Source organism: Trachemys scripta, chromosome 3, assembly GCF_013100865.1.
Source record: "Trachemys scripta elegans isolate TJP31775 chromosome 3, CAS_Tse_1.0, whole genome shotgun sequence".
Classification (NCBI taxonomy): Eukaryota; Metazoa; Chordata; order Testudines; family Emydidae; genus Trachemys; species Trachemys scripta.
The window spans coordinates 199159515-199183486 of NC_048300.1; the positions used below are offsets into that span (position 1 = coordinate 199159515).

The 23972-nt window shown below is 48.9% G+C and overlaps 1 protein-coding gene across 1 annotated transcript; it reads left to right on the forward strand.

Annotated features, from left to right (window-relative positions):
• Window positions 1-5386: 5386 nt before the first annotated feature.
• LOC117875452 (interferon-induced very large GTPase 1-like) lies at window positions 5387-20747 on the forward strand. The gene is made up of 2 exons (XM_034766820.1): window positions 5387-5473; window positions 13184-20747. The coding sequence occupies exon 2, from the start codon at window positions 13186-13188 to the stop codon at window positions 20515-20517; it is 7332 nt and encodes a 2443-aa protein (XP_034622711.1). The 5' UTR covers window positions 5387-5473; window positions 13184-13185; the 3' UTR covers window positions 20518-20747.
• The last annotated feature ends 3225 nt before the right edge of the window (window positions 20748-23972 follow it).

Here is a 23972-nt window from a genome sequence, read left to right on the forward strand (position 1 = left end):
CAAAATGAGCTCAAACTAGCTACGGGAATAAAAGGAAACAAGAAGACTTTTTATCAATACATTAGAAGCAAGGGGAAGACCAAAGACAGGGTAGGCCCACTGCTTAGTGAAGAGGGAGAAACAGTAACAGGAAACTTGGAAATGGCAGAGATGCTTAATGACTTCTTTGTTTCGGTCTTCACCGAGAAGTCTGAAGGAATGCCTAACATAGTGAATGCTAATGGGAAGGGGGTAGGTTTAGCAGATAAAATAAAAAAAGAACAAGTTAAAAATCACTTAGAAAAGTTAGATGCCTGCAAGTCACCCGGGCCTGATGAAATGCATCCTAGAATACTCAAGGAGCTAATAGAGGAGGTATCTGAGCCTCTAGCTATTATCTTTGGAAAGTCATGGGAGACGGGAGAGATTCCAGAAGACTGGAAAAGGGCAAATATAGTGCCCATCTATAAAAAGGGAAATAAAAACAACCCAGGTAACTACAGACCAGTTAGTTTAACTTCTGTGCCAGGGAAGATAATGGAGCAAGTAATTAAGGAAATCATCTGCAAACACTTGGAAGGTGGTAAGGTGATAGGGAACAGCCAGCATGGATTTGTGAAGAACAAATCATGTCAAACCAATCTGATAGCTTTCTTTGATAGGATAACGAGCCTTGTGGATAAGGGTGAAGCGGTGGATGTGGTATACCTAGACTTTAGTAAGGCATTTGATACGGTCTCGCATGATATTCTTATCGATAAACTAGGCAAATACAATTTAGATGGGGCTACTATAAGGTGGGTGCATAACTGGCTGGATAACCGTACTCAGAGAGTTGTTATTAATGGTTCCCAATCCTGCTGGAAAGGTGTAACGAGTGGGGTACCGCAGGGGTCTGTTTTGGGACCGGCTCTGTTCAATATCTTCATCAACGACTTAGATATTGGCATAGAAAGCACGCTTATTAAGTTTGCGGATGATACCAAACTGGGAGGGATTGCAACTGCTTTGGAGGACAGAGTCATAATTCAAAATGATCTGGACAAATTGGAGAAATGGTCTGAGTTAAACAGGATGAAGTTTAACAAAGACAAATGCAAAGTGCTCCACTTAGGAAGGAAAAATCAATTTCACACATACAGAATGGGAAAAGACTGTCTAGGAAGGAGTACGGCAGAAAGGGATCTAGGGGTTATAGTGGACCACAAGCTAAATATGAGTCAACAGTGTGATGCTGTTGCAAAAAAAGCAAACATGATTCTGGGATGTATTAACAGGTGTGTTGTGAGCAAGACACGAGAAGTCATTCTTCCGCTCTACTCTGCTCTGGTTAGGCCTCAGCTGGAGTATTGTGTCCAGTTCTGGGCGCCGCATTTTAAAAAAGATGTGGAGAAATTGGAAAGGGTCCAAAGAAGAGCAACAAGAATGATTAGAGGTCTTGAGAACATGACCTATGAAGGAAGGCTGAAGGAATTGGGTTTGTTTAGTTTGGAAAAGAGAAGACTGAGAGGGGACATGATAGCAGTTTTCAGGTATCTAAAAGGGTGTCATAAGGAGGAGGGCGAGAACTTGTTCACCTTAGCCTCTAAGGATAGAACCAGAAACAATGGGTTTAAACTGCAGCAAGGGAGGTCTAGGTTGGCCATTAGGAAAAAGTTCCTAACTGTCAGGGTGGTTAAACACTGGAACAAATTGCCTAGGGAGGTTGTGGAATCTCCATCTCTGGAGATATTTAAGAGTAGGTTAGATAAATGTCTATCAGGGATGGTCTAGATGGTATTTGGTCCTGCCATGCGGGCAGGGGACTGGACTCGATGACCTCTTGAGGTCCCTTCCAGTCCTATAATCTATGAATCTATGAATCTAAGAGCTGACATCATTCTCAAGCCGCGGGCTCCCTCTGTACTAGCAATCAAGCGTGGGTTTTTTAAACTGCAGCTTAGTGAGGTCCTGCAACAGAGTCTTTGTGCCTTCAGTAACGTATTTACCAACAGCTGCCCAGGGAATTCCAACTCCACAGACTACAGGAGCACAGCAGCAAAGGATGATGTAAGTTAGCTGTGTGGGGCCCCTGGTGGCAGCACCACGCTCGACTCCTCATAAAATCTGAGAACATTGATGGCAAAAAAATAAAAGCCCAGATTTTCAAACTGTGGGGCCTAAAGTTAAGTGCATAAATTTAGATTAAGGCACCTAAATAAATCACCTGATTTCAAGTGATCAGTACCCAATAGCTGCCACTAATTTCAGTGTATGTACCCACCCACACAAACATACACACTATATATATATATATATATATTATAAAACAGAGACACTCAGTCATACAATCAGTGGGGAAATTGGTCTGGAAGAAGTCATTATTATCACCCAGTCATACCATTTCCACCATCTACTCCCTCCTGTATTGTTTTTCAGACAGCGAGTTCATTCCCTTTCTTAGACAAACACTACAAGTAAAAGGATCAATAGCCAGTGTGTGACTGGGTGCCCTGTGGCTCACACACGACCCATTCTGGGGACAGTACGTGTCACGATAATGAACTGTGGCAATACCGTCAGCTGGGCACGGATACCTACAAAGCCCTGCTGAAGGCCCAGTTTGAGGCATTCCGAAGGGAACTGAACCAGGTTTAATAGCCACTTCGGCTGTAACTGGAATCTTTTGCTAGAACCAGGTGATGAGTGGAACGCTTCGCTGCAGAGACAAAGGGCCAAAGCCTGCCTCCCCTGAGTTCAGTGAGAGCTTTTGGTTTCAATGGAACGAGGATTTTGCCCAGTACAATGTACAGTAAAAGCTGTGTTCTCCAGCACTTTTCCAACCGGAAATCGCTATCAACTGGGATTTCTGATCTTCACTGAAAGTCCGGTTTATAGTCCGGTTGGTGCGGGGCCAGCAGACTCCCTACCTGGCTCTGCATGGCTACCCGGAAGCAGCAATATGTCCCTGATGCTCCTAGGTGAAGGCGCAGCAGGCAGCTCTGCATGCTGCCCCTGCCTTGCCCCGCCCTGGGCGCTGGCTCCGCAGCTCCCATTGGCTGGGAAGCATGGCCAATGGGAGCTGCGGGGGCGGTTCCTGTGGGTGGAGGCAGCGTGCAGAGCTGCCTGGCCATGCCTCCACCTAGGAGCAGCAGGGACATGTTGCCCCTTGCAGGGACCCACCCAAGGTGAGTGCTGCTCCGATCCGGCTCCCTGCACCCCTTCCCATGCCCCAACCCCCAGCCCTGAGCCCCCTCCCACACCCAAAAATACCCTCCCAGAGCCCATGTCCCGCACCCCGTTCTGCACCCCAACCCCCAGCCCTGAGCCCTCTCCTGCACCCAAACTCCCTCCCTCTTAGTTAACAGGAATGTTTTATTTACTAGCAGCCCCCATTCCTTCAATATGCCAGATAACGAAGCTGTTACCGTATAGTCTTTGTATTACTGTCCTCTCAGTGGCTGGAGCGAGGTTCCCCAGGGATACAGGAGGGTTCTTTGAGTGGGTCTCAGACCTATTGTCGACCTTTGTCTTGGATTCTGAGGGCCAAAGGCATCGCTAAGATCCTAGTAGCCCGTTGGTGTCAGTGGAGTAGTTACACCAGGAGTGGATGTGGATGCCTTGTGCACATGCACTGGATGCAGATCAATGCAAGTTGCACTAATTCCACACCATTTACACCTGGTTTCTGACCAGCAGCCACCCAAGCTGTAACCTCCCCCACCATTTATATCCTTGCTGGGTCTGGCCAGACACGTCCATTGACCCCAGGCTGCATTTGGCCCAAGAGCTACATGGGAAGCAAATTTAGGAGCTTTAGCAAAGCATGGAAAAGCACCTGCAGCCCCAGCGGGTTTCATGTCCCCTCTGTCCTGGAGGGCAGGTTTGGAAGCAGTCAATACAGAGAAGGGAAGTGTAGGTGGGGAGGGGCCGGGGAGAAGATGGAATAATGTGTCCCTGATAATCCGCTGCTGCCAATAAACTCGTCAAACTCAAGGTCTGTTTGCAAATAACTCCTGGAGAGCAAAATGGCTGCGGCTGTGAGGTCAGAGGTTTAGTCTGCGTGAAATTCACCCCGGGCAGCGTGCAGGCTCATGGCCTGGACCCCACGAGCTCTCCACTTCCATCTGTCTTCCTCCTGGGCTGCGTCAGCACCCCCCAGCAGCTCTAGAACCCCATCAGGGTGGTAACCAATGGCTGAAGGGAAAAGCCCCCCAGCTCTGGGAGGGGGAGAGCCCTGGCTGAGGCTGGCATCTCTATAAATGCCAGCCGGCTAATTAATGCCCAGGGTAGAGCTGCCCCTCTGCGGTGAGAGGGGAGAATGGCATTGTTAGCAGAAGCAGCTTTTGCTCTGACTCGAGTCTTTGCCAGGCAAACGGAAGGTGGGAAAGTTTGGTTCAGAGCTGGCTCGTCTCTCGTGCTAAGGTGAGCCCTCCCGCCACTGCCTTTTTATCCGAGAGACGCGCTTCCAGTCGAAATACGCCGTGTTCAGACGCTGTAGATTGCACAGCGAGACACTGCAATGTCAGACTGTGCCAAGCATAAACATGCAGGTGCGGGTTTAACTCTGCACCCAACATGTATCCTGGATTTTTCTATAGTGGCTGCATCTTGTGCTCTAGAATCCAAGTTCCAATTCAAAACAAAATTAAGTCTCTAACTCACACGGTTGCAACCTCTTCACCCCCACACCCCAAAAAACAACAACAAAAAACAACCCACCTCCCAAAATAAAATCCACCCCCTTTAAAAGTGATTCAATGTAACCAGTGCAGAATGTCTCCTGGAGCATTCAGACAGCTTGAAACTGTATCTCCGGCAGACATGAACTGCTACATTTAGCTGAATGACATGTTGACTCTGAAACCTAATGACAACATTGTAAATGTCTATGGGGAGGGATAGCTCAGTGGTTTGAGCATTGGCCCACTAAACCCAGGGTTGTGAGTTTAATCCTTGTGGGGGGCCATTTAGGTATCTGGGCAAAAATTGGTCCTGCTAGTGAAAGCAGGGGACTTGACTCCATGACCTTTCAAGGTCCTTTCCAGTTCTATGAAATAGGCATATCTCCATATATACATATTATGTTGTTGATGATTTTTGCTGATCAAAGCAGATAAGAAAGAAACGGGATGAACCTATTATAAAGGTCTCCACAGTCTACAGCAAGTGGCATCTCATTTCGGCATTCTGTGTGGATGGGGTTTAGGAGCGAAGTGTAGCCCCACCTAAGCTAACCCCCTACCGAAATCTCCAGCACTAAAGTGTCTGTGATTGAACTGAGTTGCACGCAGGCTTGCGGGAAACAGTTGACTCCCTACAGGAAATCTCAGCCCTTATGGAGAATACCTGTGATTTCTAGGAAAGCAGAAGCCAGCTGAGATTGCAAGCAGCTGTATGCCCGGGAAGCAAGTCCAGGCGGAGTGAAAGTGAAAGTGAAAGTGAACAAGCTGCCGGGGACCGGAGGAGGCAGCTACAAGGCATTGGGGAAAGAGGGTGCAGTCTCCTAATGCAGGTATTCCCCCCTGGGGCTGGGGGGGGGTGTCTCATGCCCGTGCCTAGGGGGCTCTCGTTTGCCCCCTGCTCTCCTGTATTCTCTGCTGGGCTAATGGACGCTGGGGGGATCCCGGGGCCTTTCTGCGGCAGTTCAGGCCTGAGAACAAGGCTAGTCAGAGGCAATGAAGAAATCGGTGCTCCCAGGAGCTCAGCGGAGCACAGGCAGGCCGGGGCCCCGGCGCAGGCTCGGGGAGGGGGACGATGCTGGGGCAGGCTGGGAGGGTGAGGGGGCGGGCAGGTTCAGGAGCAGACTTGGGGGGGATATTAAAGTGTTGGGAAAAGGTGCAAGGGCCGGGCTGACTGGGCTCAGGTCTGTATCATTTTTGGTGATGCCCAGAACGGGTCCAAGTCTGCCCCCCCCCACCTGCCTAAGGCTCTGGCAGGAGATTGGGGTGCAGGAGGGGGTCTGGAGTGCAGGCTCTGGGAGGAAGTTTGGGTGCTGGGTGCAGGCTCTGGGCTGGACTGGGGGTTGGGGGTGCAGGCTCTGGGAGGGAGTTTTGGGTGCTTGGTGTGGGGGCTGGGCTGGGGGTTGGGGGGTGGGGTGCAGGAGGGGTTTTGGGGTGCTGTGTGCAGGAGGAGGTTTGGGTGCTTGGTGCGGGCTGGGGGTTGGGTGCAGGAGGGGTTTTGGGGTGCTGAGTGCGGGAGGAGGTTTGGGTGCTTGGTGTGGGCTCTGGGCTGGTGGTTGGGGGTGGGGTGCAGGAGGGGTTTTGGGGTGCTGTGTGCGGGAGGAGGTTTGGGTGCTGGGTGCGGGTTCTGGGCTGGGACAGAGGGTTGGGGTGCAGGAGGAGGTGCGGGAGGAGGTTTGAAGTGTTGGGTGCGCTGGGTGTGGGTTCTGGGCAGGGACAGAGGGTTGGGGTACAGAAGGGGGTTTGGCTGCTGGGTGTGGGCTCTGGGGTGGGACAGAGGGTTGGGGTGCAGGAGGAGATGCAGGGTGTGGGGCTGGGCCAGGGATGAGGCGTTTGGGGTGCAGCAGGTGGGCCGCCCCAGGGCAGGGGGCCAGAGAGGAGGACTCCCCCCAGCCCTTTCCCTGCTGGCAACGGTGAGCTCTGGGGGAGCCGGGGCCCCTCCGCAGCCCCCCTGGCGTGACACTCACCCAAGCCTCCCCAGGCTGCTGCTCAGGAGGTCCAGCCAAGAAGCCCCCCCACAAGTCTACGTGGAGTCACCTGCGGGGTGGGGGGGGGGAGCTGCTATGTACCTCCTCCCTCTGCAGGCACAACAGCCGCCTCAGCCTGCCCCGGCGCCAATCCCTGTAGCCGGCAGCGGCCGGGGAGGGAGCACAGCGCGGAGCTGCAGGGGGCAGCCGCCCGCTGCCCAGGCCGCAGGCAGGGACGCTCAGGGGAGGCGCTCGGGGGCGGCAGGCGGGACCTGGGGAGAAAACCCGACGCCAAACATTGGTGGAGCCGGGTGCCCCCAGGCCCTGAATTTACTGGAGCCCAGAACCACAGGCCCATACAACTCGCGGCTCCTGCCTGAGATCATGGGCTGACCGGCAGTAAATGCACCCAGCAGCTGGCTGGCAGAGCTGGGCTGCGGGGGCAGAGCTGGGAGCAGGTTAGTGGGGCTAAGGGGCAGGAGGTAGGTCTGGAGCAGGGTGGGGTTGAGGCGTCAGGAGCAGCTGGGGGGATAAACATGGGGGGCAGATTCAGGAGCAGATTAGGGGGGGGATAAAGGAGGGGTCCCAATTCAGCCAGATCAAGGGGGAATCAATATGGGGCCCCAGGTTCAGGAGCAGGTTGGGGGGAAATAAATATGGCAGGGTCAGGTTAAAGAGCAGGTTGTGGGGAGTTAATATGAGAGCTGTGGGTTCGGGGGCAGGACAGGGGATAAAAGTGGGGCCCTGGGTTCAGGGGCAGGTGGGTGGGGTCTTTGCTGTTGGTTTCCATGGAACCAGGATTTAGCTCAGTACAATGTAGAGTCTTTGTATTACTGTCCTCTCGGTGGCTGGAGCGAGGTTCCCCCAGGGATACAGGAGGGTTCTTTGACTGGGTCTCAGACCTATCGTCGGCCTTGGTCTTGGATTCTGAGGGCCAAAGGCATCGCTAAGATCCTAGTAGCCCGTTGGTGTCAGTGGAGTAGTTACACCAGGAGTGGATGTGGATGCCTTGTGCACATGCACTGGATGCAGATCAATGCAAGTTGCACTAATTCCATACCATTTACACCTGGTTTCTGACCAGCAGCCACCCAAGCTGTAACCTCCCCCACCATTTATATCCTTGCTGGGTCTGGCCCAGACACGTCCATTGACCCCAGGCTGCACTGGGCCCAACAGCGACATAGGAAACAAAAGAAGGAGCCTTAGCAAATGGAAAAGTGCCTGTGTCCCCAGCTGGTTGCACCCAGGGACGGCGAGTTGTATGGGCCTGTGGTGCCCGGGCTCCAGCAAATTCAGGGCCTGGGGGGCCCGGCCCCACCAAAGTTTGGGGGTGGGTCTCTTCCCTGGCCCCACATGCCGCCTCTGCCTGCCTCCCCCGAGTGTCCCTGCGGCTGCCCCCTGCAGCTCCGCACTGCGCTCCCTCGCCAGCCGCTGCCACAGCCGGCTACCAGGGGGCAGTGCCGGGGGCAGGCTGAGACGCTGCTGCGCCTGTGGAGGGAGGAGGAGAGGGGTTCGCTGCGGCGGGCAGGGAGAGGGCTGGGGGGAGTCCCCCTCTCTGGCCCCCCACCCCATCCCTGGGACAGCCTGCCTGCTGCACTCCAAACTCCTCATCCCCAGCCCCATGCCCCGCACCCCCTTCCATACCCCAACCCTCTGTCCCAGCCCAGAGCCCACACCCCAACCCCCCTCCTACACCCCGTCCTGCACCCCAAACCCCCTCCCACACCTCCTCCTGCACCCCAAACCCTGTCCCAGCCCAGAGCCTGAACCCAGCACCCCAAACCCCCTCCCAGACCCCCTCCTGCACCCCAAACCCCCTCCTACACCCCGTCCTGCACCCCAAACCCCGTCACAGCCCAGAGCCCGAACCCAGCACCCAAACTCCGTCCAAGAGCCTGCACCCCAAACCCCCTCCGGCACCCAAACTCCCTCCCAGAGCCATAGGCAGGTGTGTGTGTGTGTGTGGGGGGGAGACTTGGACCCATTTTGGGCACCACCAAAAATGACACAAACCTGCCGCCCCTGGTTTCATAGGATAACGTGTCCCTGATCATCCGCGGCTGCCAGTGAACTTGTAAAGCTCCCAGTCTGTTTGCAGGTAATTCCCTGCTAGGAAAAAGGCTGCGTCTGCGAGGGCGATGGGTCCTGCCCAGTGAGATTCTCCCCTGGCAGTGGGGCAGGCTCAGGCCCTCGGCACCACTTACCCCCCACCTCCGGTTTCCATCCTCCTGGGCTCAGCATCTCCCGCAGCTCTAGAAATGCCGCCAGGTAACCCAGGGCTGAAGGGAAAGCCCCAGGGTTCTGGGCTGGGGAGAGTCTCTATAGACTCCATCCAGCTAATTAATGCACAGGGTAAGAGCGACCCCCTGTGGTGAGCGGGGAGAATGGCATTTTTTAACAATAAGCTTTTGCTCTAGTCCTTGCCAGGCAAAGTGCAGATGGGTAAGTTTGGTTCAGAGTTGGCTCTTCCCTCCTGTTTGGGACCCCTCCTCCTTCGGCTTTGGACCAGAAAATCCTTCTGCCATTCCAAGGGCGCCCTGTGGAGAGGAGATTTAGGCTGCGCAGTGATGCCCTCAAACGTCAGAATGTGCCAGACATGATCACGCAGCTGCAGCTTTAGCTCCGCCCCCAACACGTGTCCGGGGTTTTTCTCCATCTCGTGCTCTAGAATCAACGTTTGAATTTAAAGCAATATTCTGCGGCTCACTCGGTGGTTCGCCACCTTTTTTTATTTGCAGACCCCCTAAAACATTTCAAATGGAGGTGTGGACCTCTTTGGAAATCTACTGTCTGTATAAAGAGTTGAATTTTGTTCAGTCCGTTTTCAGTCTAAGTCTTTCGCGGACCCATTCGACACAGTCGGCCAATCCCCAGGATCTGCGGACACAGGTTGAGGACCGCTGCTCTAACTTACATGGCTGGGAAAAAACCCTTTAAAATGTGACCCAGTGTAACCAATGCAGCAATACCTCCCCGAGGCTGGAGACAGCTTGAAACTGTATCTCTGAACTGCCCCATTCATCAGTGGAGTGTTAACTCTGAAACCTAATGGCAGCAACATAGATGTCTGCATCGCTCACTAGTTCTTCTGATCAAAGCAGGTCAGAACGAGAAGGGATGATCCTATTATGCAGATTTCCACAGTCTACAGCACGTGGCATCTCATTTTTGGCTTCATGTGTGGACGGGGCTTAGGAGCGTACTGTAGCCCCTTCCTCCAACCTCACCCCTGCCGAAATGTCCTGCGTCTGTATGTTTGGATTGGATGGCACGCAGGGCTGTGGGAAACAGTTAACGTCGCACAGTAAAGTACAGTCCTTCTGGACGATGCGGGAGGTTTCGGTGAAAGCAGGAGCCGGCTGAGATAGCAACTGTGTGCCCAGGAAGCAATGGGCCGAGTGAAAGAAAGAGCCGGGTGCGCTGGCTGAGCAGGGAGCTGCGAGGTGCTGGAGAAGGAAGGGGCAGTCTTTGAATGCTGGTGATTTTCCCTGAGGGAGGAGGGGGGATTTCAGACTGAGTCTGTCTGTCCCTTTGGGAGTCTCGTTTGTCCCCTGTCCTTGGTTTAACGTATAGTATTTATGGGGGCTGCTCAGTACCCCAAACCCGTAGTGCTAGGAGCTGTCTGGTGTCCCATGACGCGGAGGCAGGCACTGCAGGTGCTGCAGCGCTAGCCCGGTAGGCGCTGGCCCTGGTGGGTCCCAGTAGCCGCTCAGACACATGGCTCAGGGAAAGGGTGTTTTACTGGGGCTGGCAGGACAGGGGAAGGTTGCAGGTACCCTAGATACAGAGACTTCAATAGTTCTGGTTCCAGCGGTTCCTGTTTGGGTCCCTGGGGCCGTCCAGAAAGTCAGGGCTCTTCAGGCCTAGTGCCTGGGGGGCCTTCTCCTGTCCAGCCTCCCTTCCAGCAAATAGGAGCTTGCAGGCTTCCAGGCCAGGCTCAGTCAGTGTCTCTCACTGGGGCCCCTCTGCACGGGCTCCCTGCCCACCCACTGCTCCCTGCCCATCCCCTAAGTTCCCCGGAGCCCTGCACCCAGCTGTGACGTCCGGCACGCACAGCCTGTCCCACACGCAGCACGGCATACGGGTCCTGGGGCTTCCCCCCTGCCATGTGGCTGCTGCTTCGGCTTCTCTGCAGTCCCTGGCTCACCCTGCAGCTGCTTTCCAAAGAGACCCTGGTCAATTCCTGGTCCAAGACCTTCCCCTTCCTTGGCCAGCAATAAGGGGATGTGCCATGGGGAGGGTGCTGATGGGAGCTGTAGTCCCCTGCTTTGCTGATCCATCCCAGAACTCTCTGCTGGGTTCAGGGCGGTGAAGCAGGGAGCCCGGGGCCTTTCCGCTGCAGTTCAGGGGTGAGGAAATAGTTCTTCAAAGTCAGTGTAGAAATCAGTGCTCACCTGAGCTCAGCAGAGCCAAGCCAGGCATGGGCCCAGGAGCAGGACTGGTGGTGTTAAGGGGGCAGGGGCAGGTGGGCAGGGTGGGGGGCAGGCAGGATTCAGGAACAGACAGGGGTGGGTTCAGGAGCAGTCTGGGGAGATTAAAGTGTCAGGAAGGGTGCCAGGGACAGGCTGCACGGGCTAAGGGGGAGGTGCCGGAGATCCGGGTGCGGGCTGGCAGAGCTACATGGAGGGAACAAGCAGCAGTTGAAAGAGCCAGGGTATGGGGGGTGGAGGGGGGAGGGGGCTGTCTTCTGTCCACAAGCCAGCTGTCAAGGCTTAGGGTGGAGGCCAGGGGTCAGGGTGGGTCAGCAGGGCTAAGGGGAAGGGAGCAGGTTTGGGAGCAACTTAGTGGGGCTAAAGGTGGGGGTGGCATTCAGAAGCAGGTTGGGGGATAAATGTTGGGTGGGGGCTGGATTCAGGAGGGAAAAGGGGGGCAGCTGCAGGAGCAGAGTGGGACGGATCAATGTAAGGGGGGCGGTTCAGATGACAGGCCCAAGTTCAGGAATCTGGACGGGTGAGACTAGGACTTGGTGGGCAAGGAGGCTGGGTAACAACCTGCTACTGCTATCAGTTACTCAGTTACCTCAAGTGACAGAGGTCTGTGTGGCGGATCTAAAGGTTCCGACCCTGCTGATGACCCATGTGGTTGTCAGTATGATGCCAGATGATGGAATTGCTGTTGAAAAACTTTTTTTTAAAAACGTAGGAAATGACATGCAGGCACACACACAAACTATGTTAAAAGAACATTACTATGGTTGCAAAGTTAAGCACTCAAAAGGTAGGAAATGCCAGAAATAAGGTTGCCCAGGCAGCCTTAATGGTACAGCCTTTAATAATATGATCACATACTATTTTTTCCTACCCCTGACGCAATCCCGCCCAGAGCACCTCAACAGCACCACACATCCTATCCAGCGTCGTAGCCAGGGTGCTCTGATTTAAATCAAAGCCATTTAAATAACTGATTTTAATAATGATTTCAATCAGCAAGCAGGAATTATTGATTTAAATAATTTTAATCTTGTTTTGCATTTGTATCTTTAGATATTTACGTAAAGAAAGGTTGAGTCTCAGTGGTTGCTAACTACGAAAAACATGTTGATTTGCAATGAATTAGAGTCTTCACATTAAATTTGATAGTACTTTTTGCTAACCAGGAGGATACCCTATATCTATACAAATTTATTTAAATAATTACATTGCCTAACATACATTTATTTGGATTCTTAATTTTTACATTTCTTTATTATATTAGAAAAACGGTGAATGATGAATTTCTTATGTCTGAGATTGTTTAATTTTTTACTTATGATTTGTGTCAAGTTCTACTTTAATGGAAATTGGAATTCAAGTGAAAATGCAAAAAATGCATTTAAAGTTTTGTTCTTATTAGTTAAATAAAACTACCTTAAATGTGCTGAATATAAGAAAAATGTTTATTAAAACATATTTCATATTTAAAACTGACAGATTTATGAAAGGAAGTATTATCTGTAGTTAGTAAATTGCAATATTGTTTCTGTTCATCCCAACCTGCAGGGTTTTAGAACTAGTAGATCTCATTCTCTCAGACCTAGTTTTTATTCATAGAATGGAAGAGGAAAACAAGAGTTCCTGCTTCATCAACTCCCAGTTCGTTTCTTAATTTTGAATGAACTGACCTAGTTGAATAAACTGAGATGAAGAAAATGTTCGCTACACCTGCAGAAGAGGCTACTGCTGTCAAAAGTTAGTTTAGCCCTTCAGCAAACTCTGGTTCCAGGTGCTTAGATAATGACTTCCAGCCATTCAGTGGTTTGACTTTCTTTAAAAATTAGCCAGCAAACATACTACTTAATATTAATTGTATTTTGTTTAAATGATTTTAATACATTATAATAAGTTTAGGCCTTAACATATATTTTGATCATTTCAAATATAATTTCAAATAGGTTTATTTTTAAAAAGAAAAATATATTTAAATAAAAAATCCTTAATTTATTTTTATTTTTTCAAAGTCATAATTTCTTATCCATCCTGTGCCACAGTGTAGCCCATTATATATTACGTATGGCTGGGAATGGAGCTGGCGGAGGTAGGGAGGGAGAGACGTCTTCATGAAAGTGTGATATTATTTTTCTATTCCATTTCACAGCCATGTCTACGGGAAAGGAAAAACCCAAGAATTCAGCTCAGGAAGACCCTGCAAAGGATGAACTAGCCAAGAGACTGGAAGCAGTGGGTCTGAATGCAGAGCACTGGCTGCCTAAACTACACAAACAACTTGGAGTTACCTCTACCCCAGCCTTGAAACACCTGCAATATGAAGACTACCTAAAGTTAGAATGTGACGTGCAGCACACATGGGAAAAGCAGGCGCTCCAAGAGCTACTTCAGATAGACAGCAAAGCAACAATGAAGCGGCTGCAGGAGCAACGCTTGGAGATGCTAAAGAAGAGGCAGGAGCAGGCTAAGTCAGCACTGAAGGAGCTAAAAGAAATGCAGGAGAAAGGCAGGAGCCGACATGAGGAAGCTGTTAGAAAGAAAGAGGAGGAGCTGCAGGGAGCTATGGACATCGCCCCAGAGTATTGGGCACCACACGAGAAGCCATTGATGGAGGTGATGGAGAATGTGCACAAACAATTAGACCTCCTGGAGGAGTCGGTGTCCCAGAGTGAGAATCTCCCTGACAAGGAAGTTTTGAGATGGGCGTCGGGAGGGCTGGCCCTGCAGGGCATTTACCAGACCAAGAAGCTTGCAGAGATGGTGGAGAAGCGAGAGCAGCTCATAGACATCCCAGAAGGGTTCGAGCTCTTTGGTCCAGAGCAAGGGCCGTTGTTTGAGAAGAAGGAGTTTTCATCTGCAGAAGCAGAATCCACATTCACAAAGGCCATGGAGAAGCTGGGCTTCAGCATTAGTGTTGCAGCCAAAGGTGGATTTGGGGGGTTTAGTGCTGAAACCAGCTCAGATCACAGCAGCTCTTCAGAATCTGAAGAAACTCACAAATCCCGCTCTGAACACACTTACATTTGCACTACCAAGTACAGTTACATCCCACTGGCCTCATGCTACTTCCCCAAGGATCAGCTTCGACTTTCCAGTGCGGCGCTGCAAGAATTAAAAGAGATCGAGCAGCTTTTGAGTCACATCCCAGAGCCGGACAAGCTCAACTTGCTGAAGAGCAGGGGCGGGAGTTTCTTCAAGAGATTCGGGTCTCATGTAAACCAGGGCCCCCTTCACTTGGGTGGGATATTCTGGTGGAAAGCGTCTTCTGAGGGATTCCGGGCAGAGCAGCTGGATGAGGTGAAGAAACGAACATCTGATGCGCTCAGCTCTTATGTTGGGGGCAGCTATAGTGGCTTTGGTTTGAGCATTTCAGCTGGTGTTACTGTGTCAAAATCAGGTTCTGAAGCCTCATTTCAGGGCACAGATAGAAAACAAACGCAAACAGAGATTCAGCTGTTTGTGACCAAGACAGGGGGCCCACCTGGTGTGGATTCACTCACAGCATGGAAATCTGGACTATTGGCCAGTAACAAAACCTGGTCTGTTATTGACAGAGGCTCTCGGCTGATTCCAGTGTGGGACATAATCCTGTCCAATCACAGACAAGATTTTAAAGATGTTTATCAAATGAGCAGCAGCCTCACAAGGGCCTATGAAGCCCTAACAACGCTCAGTGCAAGTACATTGGTTGGGGAGGAATTAGTCAGTGCGGTGGATGAGGCCAGATCGTTCTTAGAGGAAATGAAGACCTGGGAAGTCTCTGGGGATGAAGAACAGCTGGTGACTCTGCTCAATTTCAAACAGAAGCTAATTGAAAAAACAAAACACAACAGGACCTGGATCGACATCTGCCTGTCGGATAAGGTGCTTCAGGATTTCCTGGAAAACACAGTTTTACTGTGCAAAGATTTACCTGCACATAACACCATGTCCACCAAATCTCTGCTGCGCTGCCTTCTGGACCCTCATGTCTATTCAGTTAAGAATTTCCCCAAATCTTCCTCCATCCTGCAGTGGATCTTTCATGCTGAAGAAAAGCAGCAAAAATCTATCCATGTTTCTGAATTTGCTGATTTCATTCAAGTCCTACAGGACATGAAGAATTACATACAGGCTGTTACCTATGGGCCTAACTCCTCCCCAGCAGCAGTGGAGGCAGCAAAAGTAAAGGCCAGCTTGGATGTGAGCTTAGCTTTCTGTTCCTTGCTGAAGGCTCTACAGGGCCGAGAGCAGATAGACACAGAGCTGTTATTGCTCTCCATTGCAGCCAGCACAGGATACCGGGTGGAAAGTCACACTTTTCAGTATCTCCTCGGGTGCCCAGAAATTAACTTCATGTTAAAGGAAATGCAAAGGGCACATGAGAGATATTTGACGCTTAGGGATCAGGATGTTTCCAGAGCTCAGGCTTTCCTGCTGTTGACAGGTCTGACAGTGACAACTGAATTCAAAGAGGTGTCTCCAGAGGAGAAGAACAAACGTTTGACTTTCATGAAGCGTCACCTGGGAAACTTGTTGTCAGGTGAAGTAGCTAATGTCCTTATGAAGCCTAATGCATGTGATGACTGGAATGCCCTGGAAAGAGACCTAAATACCCTTGTAAAAGGAGAATATGAAACTTCCAGTAGCAATCTGCAGAAACAGGATATAATAAAAGAACTAAGGGATGTCTGTCAAAGGGCTAAGCAGACACCCCTACCAAAGCCACAGCCCGAAGTGCTGCCAAAGGATGTTAAAATGTCTGAAGGGTTCAGAACTCAAGACTTTCTCAATTTGATCAGACGACTTGGACTTGAAAACTACTATCCAAGGAAAATGGGGATGGCAGATTTCCATGTGATTGACAAGACTTCTTTACATGACAGCCAGCCCAGCACCGAGAGTGAGCTGCCAATTTACTTTTTGCAAAAGCTGTTGATGCTGGACTATCGGGTACGGTATCTGGTTTGCAAAGATGACTGTAAAACAAAACAAGGAACAACAAGTGCATTGAACACGTCAAGCAAGATGGACGAATACTCAGATGCAACCTCGGATATCTACGAGGACTTTTTAAATGATGATGAGGGAACTAATGAGTCTGGTACACCAAGGCAGACACACGTGCACCCAATGGACATCCAGATGGCAATTTTTCATTGTGCAGATGACTTCATGAGACAGTATCTTTCAACAAAGCTCACTTTCTGCCAGTTTGCGCTCCCACTTCTGGTGCCAAATCCTCGTACTTCACAAATAGAATTCCCTCTTTGGTCCCTTAGCCAAGTTAAAAAGAGTTGGCATCATGGTGAGAAATCAGGAGTGGAGACTAGCATTAAAAATTATAAAAACAAACTGATTTATCAAGCAGATACACCTGTGGTGTCCTTCACACGGATTGGTCATTCGCCTCATTCTTCTAAGTCTAAGATCCTGAATGCTCTGCTGAGTAAGCACAAACATGACATTTTTTTCCATCGTGATTGTAGAGGCAGCAGTAAAGATTGTCTCCTGATGAACGGGGTTGTGGAAATCTCCTGGTACTGTCCAGGTGGAAAGGATGATGACAGATTTGACAATTGCATCGCCTTCACTAATCTTCACGGGGATGCACGAGAGCACGAGCAACAGGTCAGATTTTTACAGGAGATCGCTTCTATAAATGTAGTTCTCTTTACCACTTCTGATGAGAACAAAATAGGCAAGCAAATTGTAAGTGATCTCCTGAAATCTCCAAAGCCTTTTGTATGTCTTTTGACTGAAAAAGAAAACGTTGTAGCAGGTAAATCCAATCTAAACATAAAAATAGGCATGAAGAACAGAAATGAAGCAGAATTAATAGATGAACTGGCAACAACAATTAAAGATTTACTGGCTGGTTCGAACCCCACTTGTAGTCTTGAAACCTGTGTAGAAATTGCTCGTCAGCATCGTTTTCTCATTGACGAAGACAAAGAAGAGTGTAAACAAGCCAAGTCAATGGCACAGACAGTGATGGTCCTCTTCAAGGAGACTAACGTATCGGGCATGAAGGAAGAGCTATTGCCTCTTCAAGGAGAATTATGGCACAAGTGGTGTAAGAAAGATAAGGAACTTAGCCGCTTACAAGATAAAATGAAGAGAAGCATTGAACAGCACCGGAGCCAAATTGAATCAGAAAAACGTGCTATACGACATGATCAGATAAGGAGAGCATCCTCCCACAATGATTTAATGAGGTCGGTGCTGGAAATTCTCCAGTCCCATTCAGAGATCACCAAAAAATATTTCTTGCAGTGGCTGAAAGTATTTATGGATGACCTGAGCTCTGACCGCCTTGCAGAACTTCGCCAAAAATACCATGTCTTATGGTCACGAATGCTGGAAGAAACAGACCCAGGGGAAAATGGTGACTCAGAAAATGTATTGAAACGTAACTTGGAAACAGTCTCAGCTGAGATAACTGCTTCTACGATTGGCCTTGAACACATTTTCAGAGAGGTTGCTCAGATTTATGAAGCTCTTGGTACTTTGCCCCAAGAAGATCAACATTTTCTTGAACTTCCCCAAATTGCAGCTGACCTGATGGCTTCAGGGTATCCCGTTGAGCTGATGGACGGCGATGCTTCATATGTGCCACTGAAATGGGTGAGAGCAGTTTTTGACAAGTTGACGGAGAAGTTAGGAGACAAAAAGGTGTTTGTTCTTTCTGTGCTTGGTATCCAAAGCACTGGGAAGTCAACATTGCTAAATGCCATGTTCGGTCTGCAGTTTAGTGTCAGTGCCGGGAGATGCACCAGGGGGGCGTTCATGCAACTGATTAAAGTGGATGAGAATCTCCAACAAAGTCTGAACATTGATTATATACTAGTCGTTGATACTGAAGGGCTTCGGGCCATGGAACTAACCAGTAAATCAACACTCAATCATGATAACGAGTTAGCCACCTTTGTCATTGGTCTTGGCAACATGACTCTGATCAATATTTTTGGAGAGAATCCTTCAGAAATGCAAGATATCCTGCAGATCGCTGTCCAGGCCTTTCTGAGGATGAAGCAAGTAAAGCTGTCCCCAAGCTGTTTATTTGTGCACCAAAATGTTGGAGAAATAACTGCAAAAGAACAGAATATGGAAGGACAAAGACGCCTCCAACAAAAGTTAGATGAAATGACAGTTACTGCAGCCCAGCAAGAGTTCTGTGATGTAACCCGCTTTAGTGACGTTATCCGATTTGACGTGAACACCCACATTCATTACTTTGCTCACCTCTGGGAAGGGGACCCACCAATGGCACCTCCGAATCCCAGCTACAGCCAAAATGTGCAGGAACTAAAGAGCAAGATTCTCATGGCTGCCAAAAAGGAATCCAAGGGCAGTGTTTTGAGGCTGTCAGAGTTAAAAGTCCGAATCGGTGATTTGTGGAAGGCTTTATTAAATGAGAACTTTGTTTTCAGCTTCAAGAATACACTGGAGATTGCAGCATACAACAGGTTAGAAAAAATGTTTAACCAGTGGACCTGGCAGTTGAGAAGTCACATACTAGAACTGCAGACAAAACTGAACAATCGAATTAAGAAGAGAGAAATTCAGCATGTCACCAGGAGAAGCCTTGAAGAAGAAGTTAAAGAAAAATATCGTGCCATCATGAGTGACACAGAAAGATTCTTCACCGAGGATCAAGACTGTGAAATACTAATTCAGTGGAAAGCAAGTACTGAAAATAAACTGAATGATCTGAAAGAGTCGCTGATTGATGAAACTAAGAGGAAATCTGAAGAACTTATCAAACTGAAGAAGAACCAAAGCAAACTTGTTGAAAAGAAGTCAGAATATGAAAATGAGCTATTCAAAAGAAGCAAAGAGTTGGCTCTGAGATTAAAAGGCAAGGAACTAAGTGGGGCAGCACTGAAAGAAAACTTTGACGGCCTTTGGAAACGATGGGTCTATGAAGTATCTTCAGATGCCCCTTCTGCTGAGGAACCTGACATTAGCATGGATGTAGAAAACATTCTTCTGCAGCATTTTAAACAGGAACCCAATATTGCAGAGAAAATTAAAAGTTCCTCCCGCAAAAATACATTTTCTGTCGATATTTCCAAGCATATTGTCATGAAGAAAACACTAGGCATCTTCAATAAGACTTTGGATAATTGTGATATAAAGAACATAGAGCAGGTTACAGTTCGCATCATACAGCTTGTTAACATGAAAATTGATATGAAGGAGCAGCAGAGAATGGATTATAATCAAAGTTACATTCACGAAATATTGAATGAAATAAGAAGAGAGGTGGACTCTGCAGCCAAAACCTCAAAATACACATTTAATAATGAGTACAAAATAGAGTTATCCCTGTATCTGTGCAAAATGGCAGCAGAGCGGTTTGAAGACATGCACAGAGCATTTAAGAATGCAAACGATCCAACCGTCTACCTCGAAAATAAAAGAGACGATTTTTTTAAGTGTTTTCAAATTTCCTGCCAAGGAGCAGCCTCCATCACAACATTTGCTGATTTCTTATGCACCAAGCTTTCTGCAGCTCTCCGCCAGGCAGTCTATGACAAGACTGCCATCAACATAGCCAATGAGATGAGGTCTAACTATTCGGCCTTCAATGGCAATAGATCCAAACTGGAAACCAGTATTCTGATATCCCTGGCGGAGGAGGAAAACTTTGAGAAGTACAGACAATACATTCATTTCCCACGGGACTTCTTAGAGAGTTTTATCAAGAAATGCGTTGATGATTATTGTTTAGACAAGAAAAATCCAAGACTGAAGAATTTCTTAATTATTTCCCTTGAATCTTTCCAGACTCTTGTTCTTTCAGCTATTCGTGACTCGACTAGAGTTGTCAAAGATAAATATGGCAACGTATCCTTGTGGCTGGATGAATTTTGCAACAGACTTGGAGATGACTTAGACCTTCCCAGAAGTGATCTGAAAAGCATTGAACATCAGGAAATAAAGGACATAGAGTTTCTGAAAGAGGCAATGAATAAAGCTTTGCCCCCGGTCCTAGAAAACCTGAAACAGGAATTTTCTGGGATTGATATGGAGCCATTTAAACTGAAACCTCATAAAATACTAGTTGAACAGCTCTGCGGGTGCTGGGAGCAATGTCCCTTTTGCAAGGCTCAGTGCACAAACACAATACCTGGTCATGATGGAGACCACAGTGTTCCTTTCCATCGTCCTCAGGCCCTGAATGGTACCCAGTGGTATGGAACAGACCAGCTTGTCATTGAGATCTGCTCTAGTCTTGTAGCAAGTGACTACTTCATGGTGCTTTGTGAAAAGAATCAAATTCCATATAAAAATTATAGACAAGTGGGACCTGCTTATGCCAATTGGAGCATCACAGCCGACAACTCAGCGCAGTCTTACTGGAAATGGTTCGTGTCCCATTTCAGGTCAATATTGGAAGAAGATTATTGTGCAAAATTTGAGGGCAAAGGAGCAATCCCTCCAGAGTGGGAGGAGTTTACAAAGGAGGCTGTAATCTCTGAGCTGAAACAGCTTTAACATTAGTATAGCATCCCCTGTATAAAATGGGGACATTAATGTACCAGACTTTGCTATTGTAGCCATTTATTAGTGTGTTATTTAGTCTTATGGATAATTTATATGCGATTTTTTCCTATAATTAATGTATGCTAGTAGATTTAAATGGTAGGATTATAGGCGTATAAGATGAACCAGTATTTAGGAGTGGTGTGTGTGTGTGTGTGTGTGTGTGTGTGTGTGTGTGTGTGTATATATATATATATATATATATATATATATATATATTAGACATATGGGTAAAGCCTGGCTGGTATGGAAGGCCTACGGGCTGAGGCCTGGAAGATTTTAGCTTCCCCAGACGAGGCCATAGGCTTAGGAATGCTTGTCAGGAGTGGGTGACCTACAGGTAACTCCATGCCAGTCAGGTCACAAGATTACTAAAAAGATGTGCCATTAGGTGATGTTACGGAAAAACAGATTGCAACAGACAGCAATGTATTGTCCAAGACCACAAGACACCTGATTGTAACACCGTGGAATGTCCTGTCCTGACCACAGGTTGCCATAGATTCATAGATTCTAGGACTGGAAGGGACCTCGAGAGGTCATCGAGTTCAGTCCCCTGCCCGCATGGCAGGACCAAATACTGTCTAGACCATCCCTGATAGACAACTAGCTAACCTACTCTTAAATATCTCCAGAGATGGAGATTCCACAACGTCCCTAGGCAATTTATTCCAGTGTTTAACCACCCTGACAGTTAGGAACTTTTTCCTAACGTCCAACCTAGACCTCCCTTGCTGCAGTTTAAGCCCATTGCTTCTTGTTCTATCCTTAGAGGCTAAGGTGAACAAGTTTTCTCCCTCCTCCTTACGACACCCTTTTAGATACCTGAAAACTGCTATCATGTCCCCTCTCAGTCTTCTCTTTTCCAAACTAAACAAGCCCAATTCTTTCAGCCTTCCTTCATAGGTCATGTTCTCAAGACCTTTAATCATTCTTGTTGCTCTTCTCTGGACCCTCTCCAATTTCTCCACATCTTTCTTGAAATGCGGTGCCCAGAACTGGACACAATACTCCAGCTGAGGCCTAACCAGAGCAGAGTAGAGCGGAAGAATGACTCCTCGTATCTTGCTCACAACACACCTGTTAATACATCCCAGAATCACGTTTGCTTTTTTTTTGCAACAGCATCACACTGTTGACTCATATTTAGCTTGTGGTCCACTATAACCCCTAGATCCCTTTCTGCCGTACTCCTTCCATAGACACATTATGCATAGATGCTAATGAGAATAAGGGGAACTAAGAAACAACTTATTAAAAATGGGGCACCCCAATATTCATGGGGTGTGGAAGTACAGATAAGGAAAAGAGGGCTGAAACCTTCATGCATATGCTTAAGGTGTTAGGTGTGGTCAGAACTACAATATAAAAGAGATTCCCTGGTTGGGTAAAAGTGGGAAGACCCCGGCAGGAACTATCACTCTATCATCAGACCCTAGAATATCTTTGAGTATGACTAGAGTAGTAGTTATTGCATGGGTTTCTGTATGATTTGTATAGACATGGGTAGTTGTAATTTTAATTATTGCTTCAATAAAACTTGCAGTACAGATAAGACTTTATACTTGTGATTGTGTTCACGGTCACTATCCTTGGTCTTCGTGTGTTCCTGGAGTCTCCAAATTTGAGAAATGTCAGGGCTCCCTGCATCCAGGTCACTGTCCCCACCTGGGCTGCGTAAGGAGAGGGCAGGAGAGAAGCAGCTCCTGATGCCTCCCAGCATGGCCCAGATGGGGAAAGTCACCTGGATGTACGGAGTACTTGGTACTGCTCTCGCTCCCCCCTTCACAGCCCCCTAGGGGGGCACAGAGGAACATTGGGGGGGGGCAGTATCTGTGTATCACCAGTCGCTCCCCCATGTTCCTCCACTGGCAGGAAGCACAGAGGAATCTGGGCGCCCCCCATGCAGTGCTCTCCTGCCAGCTGGGAGCAGTTTCTGACTCCACACCAGCAGTGCACACCTCAGCAGTGCCGCATGGTGCACCCGGGAGGTCACCTGAGTGGCCCACCCCTAAGGCCAGTCCTGCCCCCACCCCACGTGGACCTGGCCCGAGTCCCTCTCCTGAGCCCCTCCCCTGCGTAGACCTGGCTTGATCTTCTCCTCCCTTCCTCACCCTGCTGCTTGCCCCAAGCTCCACTACTCACCTCCTCAGACCCTTTTTTGCAAACCTGGGTATTTGTCCCACTTGCTCTTGCCAACTGACGATCAACTGGCAAGAGCGAACAGGACAAAGGCCCGTTTTGCCAAAAATGTCAGGATGTCGGGGCAGGGTTTAAAAAGGGGGCTGCCCCAGCCAAAACAGGACATGTGGTTACCCTAGGCTGTAGTAAGAGCCACCAGGTAGCCCAGGCAGAAGTGGGGAGCCCCGGCCCCTCCACCTACCCTGGGCGAGGTGCTGTGGGGCCTGTGTCCCTGCCCCCCAGAGCGCGCTGCCCAGGGCAGGTGGAGGGTCCAGGGCTCCCCATAGTGGCCCAGGCTCCATGAGCAGCTCTTACCACCACCCATCTTCTGGCCAGGCGAGGAGGCGGGGCCATGGGGGAAGGGGAGGAGCAGGGGGTGGGGCCCTGTGGCAGGGGATGGGGACCTGTGGTAGGGGGTGCAGGGGGCCCCAAATGTTCTTTGTGCCCAGGGCCTCAATAAATTTTAATCTGCCTCTGAATGAGGCCAGTACCTGAATTTCTCCAGTCACATTCAGAGGCTATCAACAAATACTTCCTGCAATGGATGAAAGTATTTATGGATGACTTGTCCTCTGATTGCCTTGCCGCACTTCACCAGGCACATCATAGATTGTACTCTCAAATCCTGGAAAGAAAAAAGGAGAAAATAGTGATTTGAAAAATTCCTTGCTAAATAATTTAGAAACACACTCAAATAAGATCAATGGTTCTACAATTGGCATGGAACATGTGTTGAGAGCGGTAGGTCAGATTTATGAAGCTCTGGATGTAACTAACCAAAATGATGAATGTTTTCTTGCACTTCCTCAAATTTCAGCCCATCTGATGATGTCAGGGTATCCCATTGAGCTGATGGACAGTGATGCTTAAAATGGGTCGGAGCAGTTTTTGATAAATTAATTAAGAAGTTAGGAGACCAAAAAGTGTTTGTTCTTTCACTGCTTGGCATCCAGGGCACCTCTCCCCAAGTTGTTTCGTTGTTCACCAGAATGTTGGAGAATTAACGGCAAAAGAACAGAATATGGAAGAACAAAGATGCCTCCAGGAAAAATTAAGTGAAATTACACATATGTTAGCCCAGCAAGAGTTCCATGATGTAAACCGCTTTAGTGACGTTATCCGATTTGACGTGAACACCCACATTCATTACTTTGCTCACCTCTGGGAAGGGAACCCACCAATGGCACCTCTGAATCCCAGCTACAGCCAAGATGTGCAGGAACTAA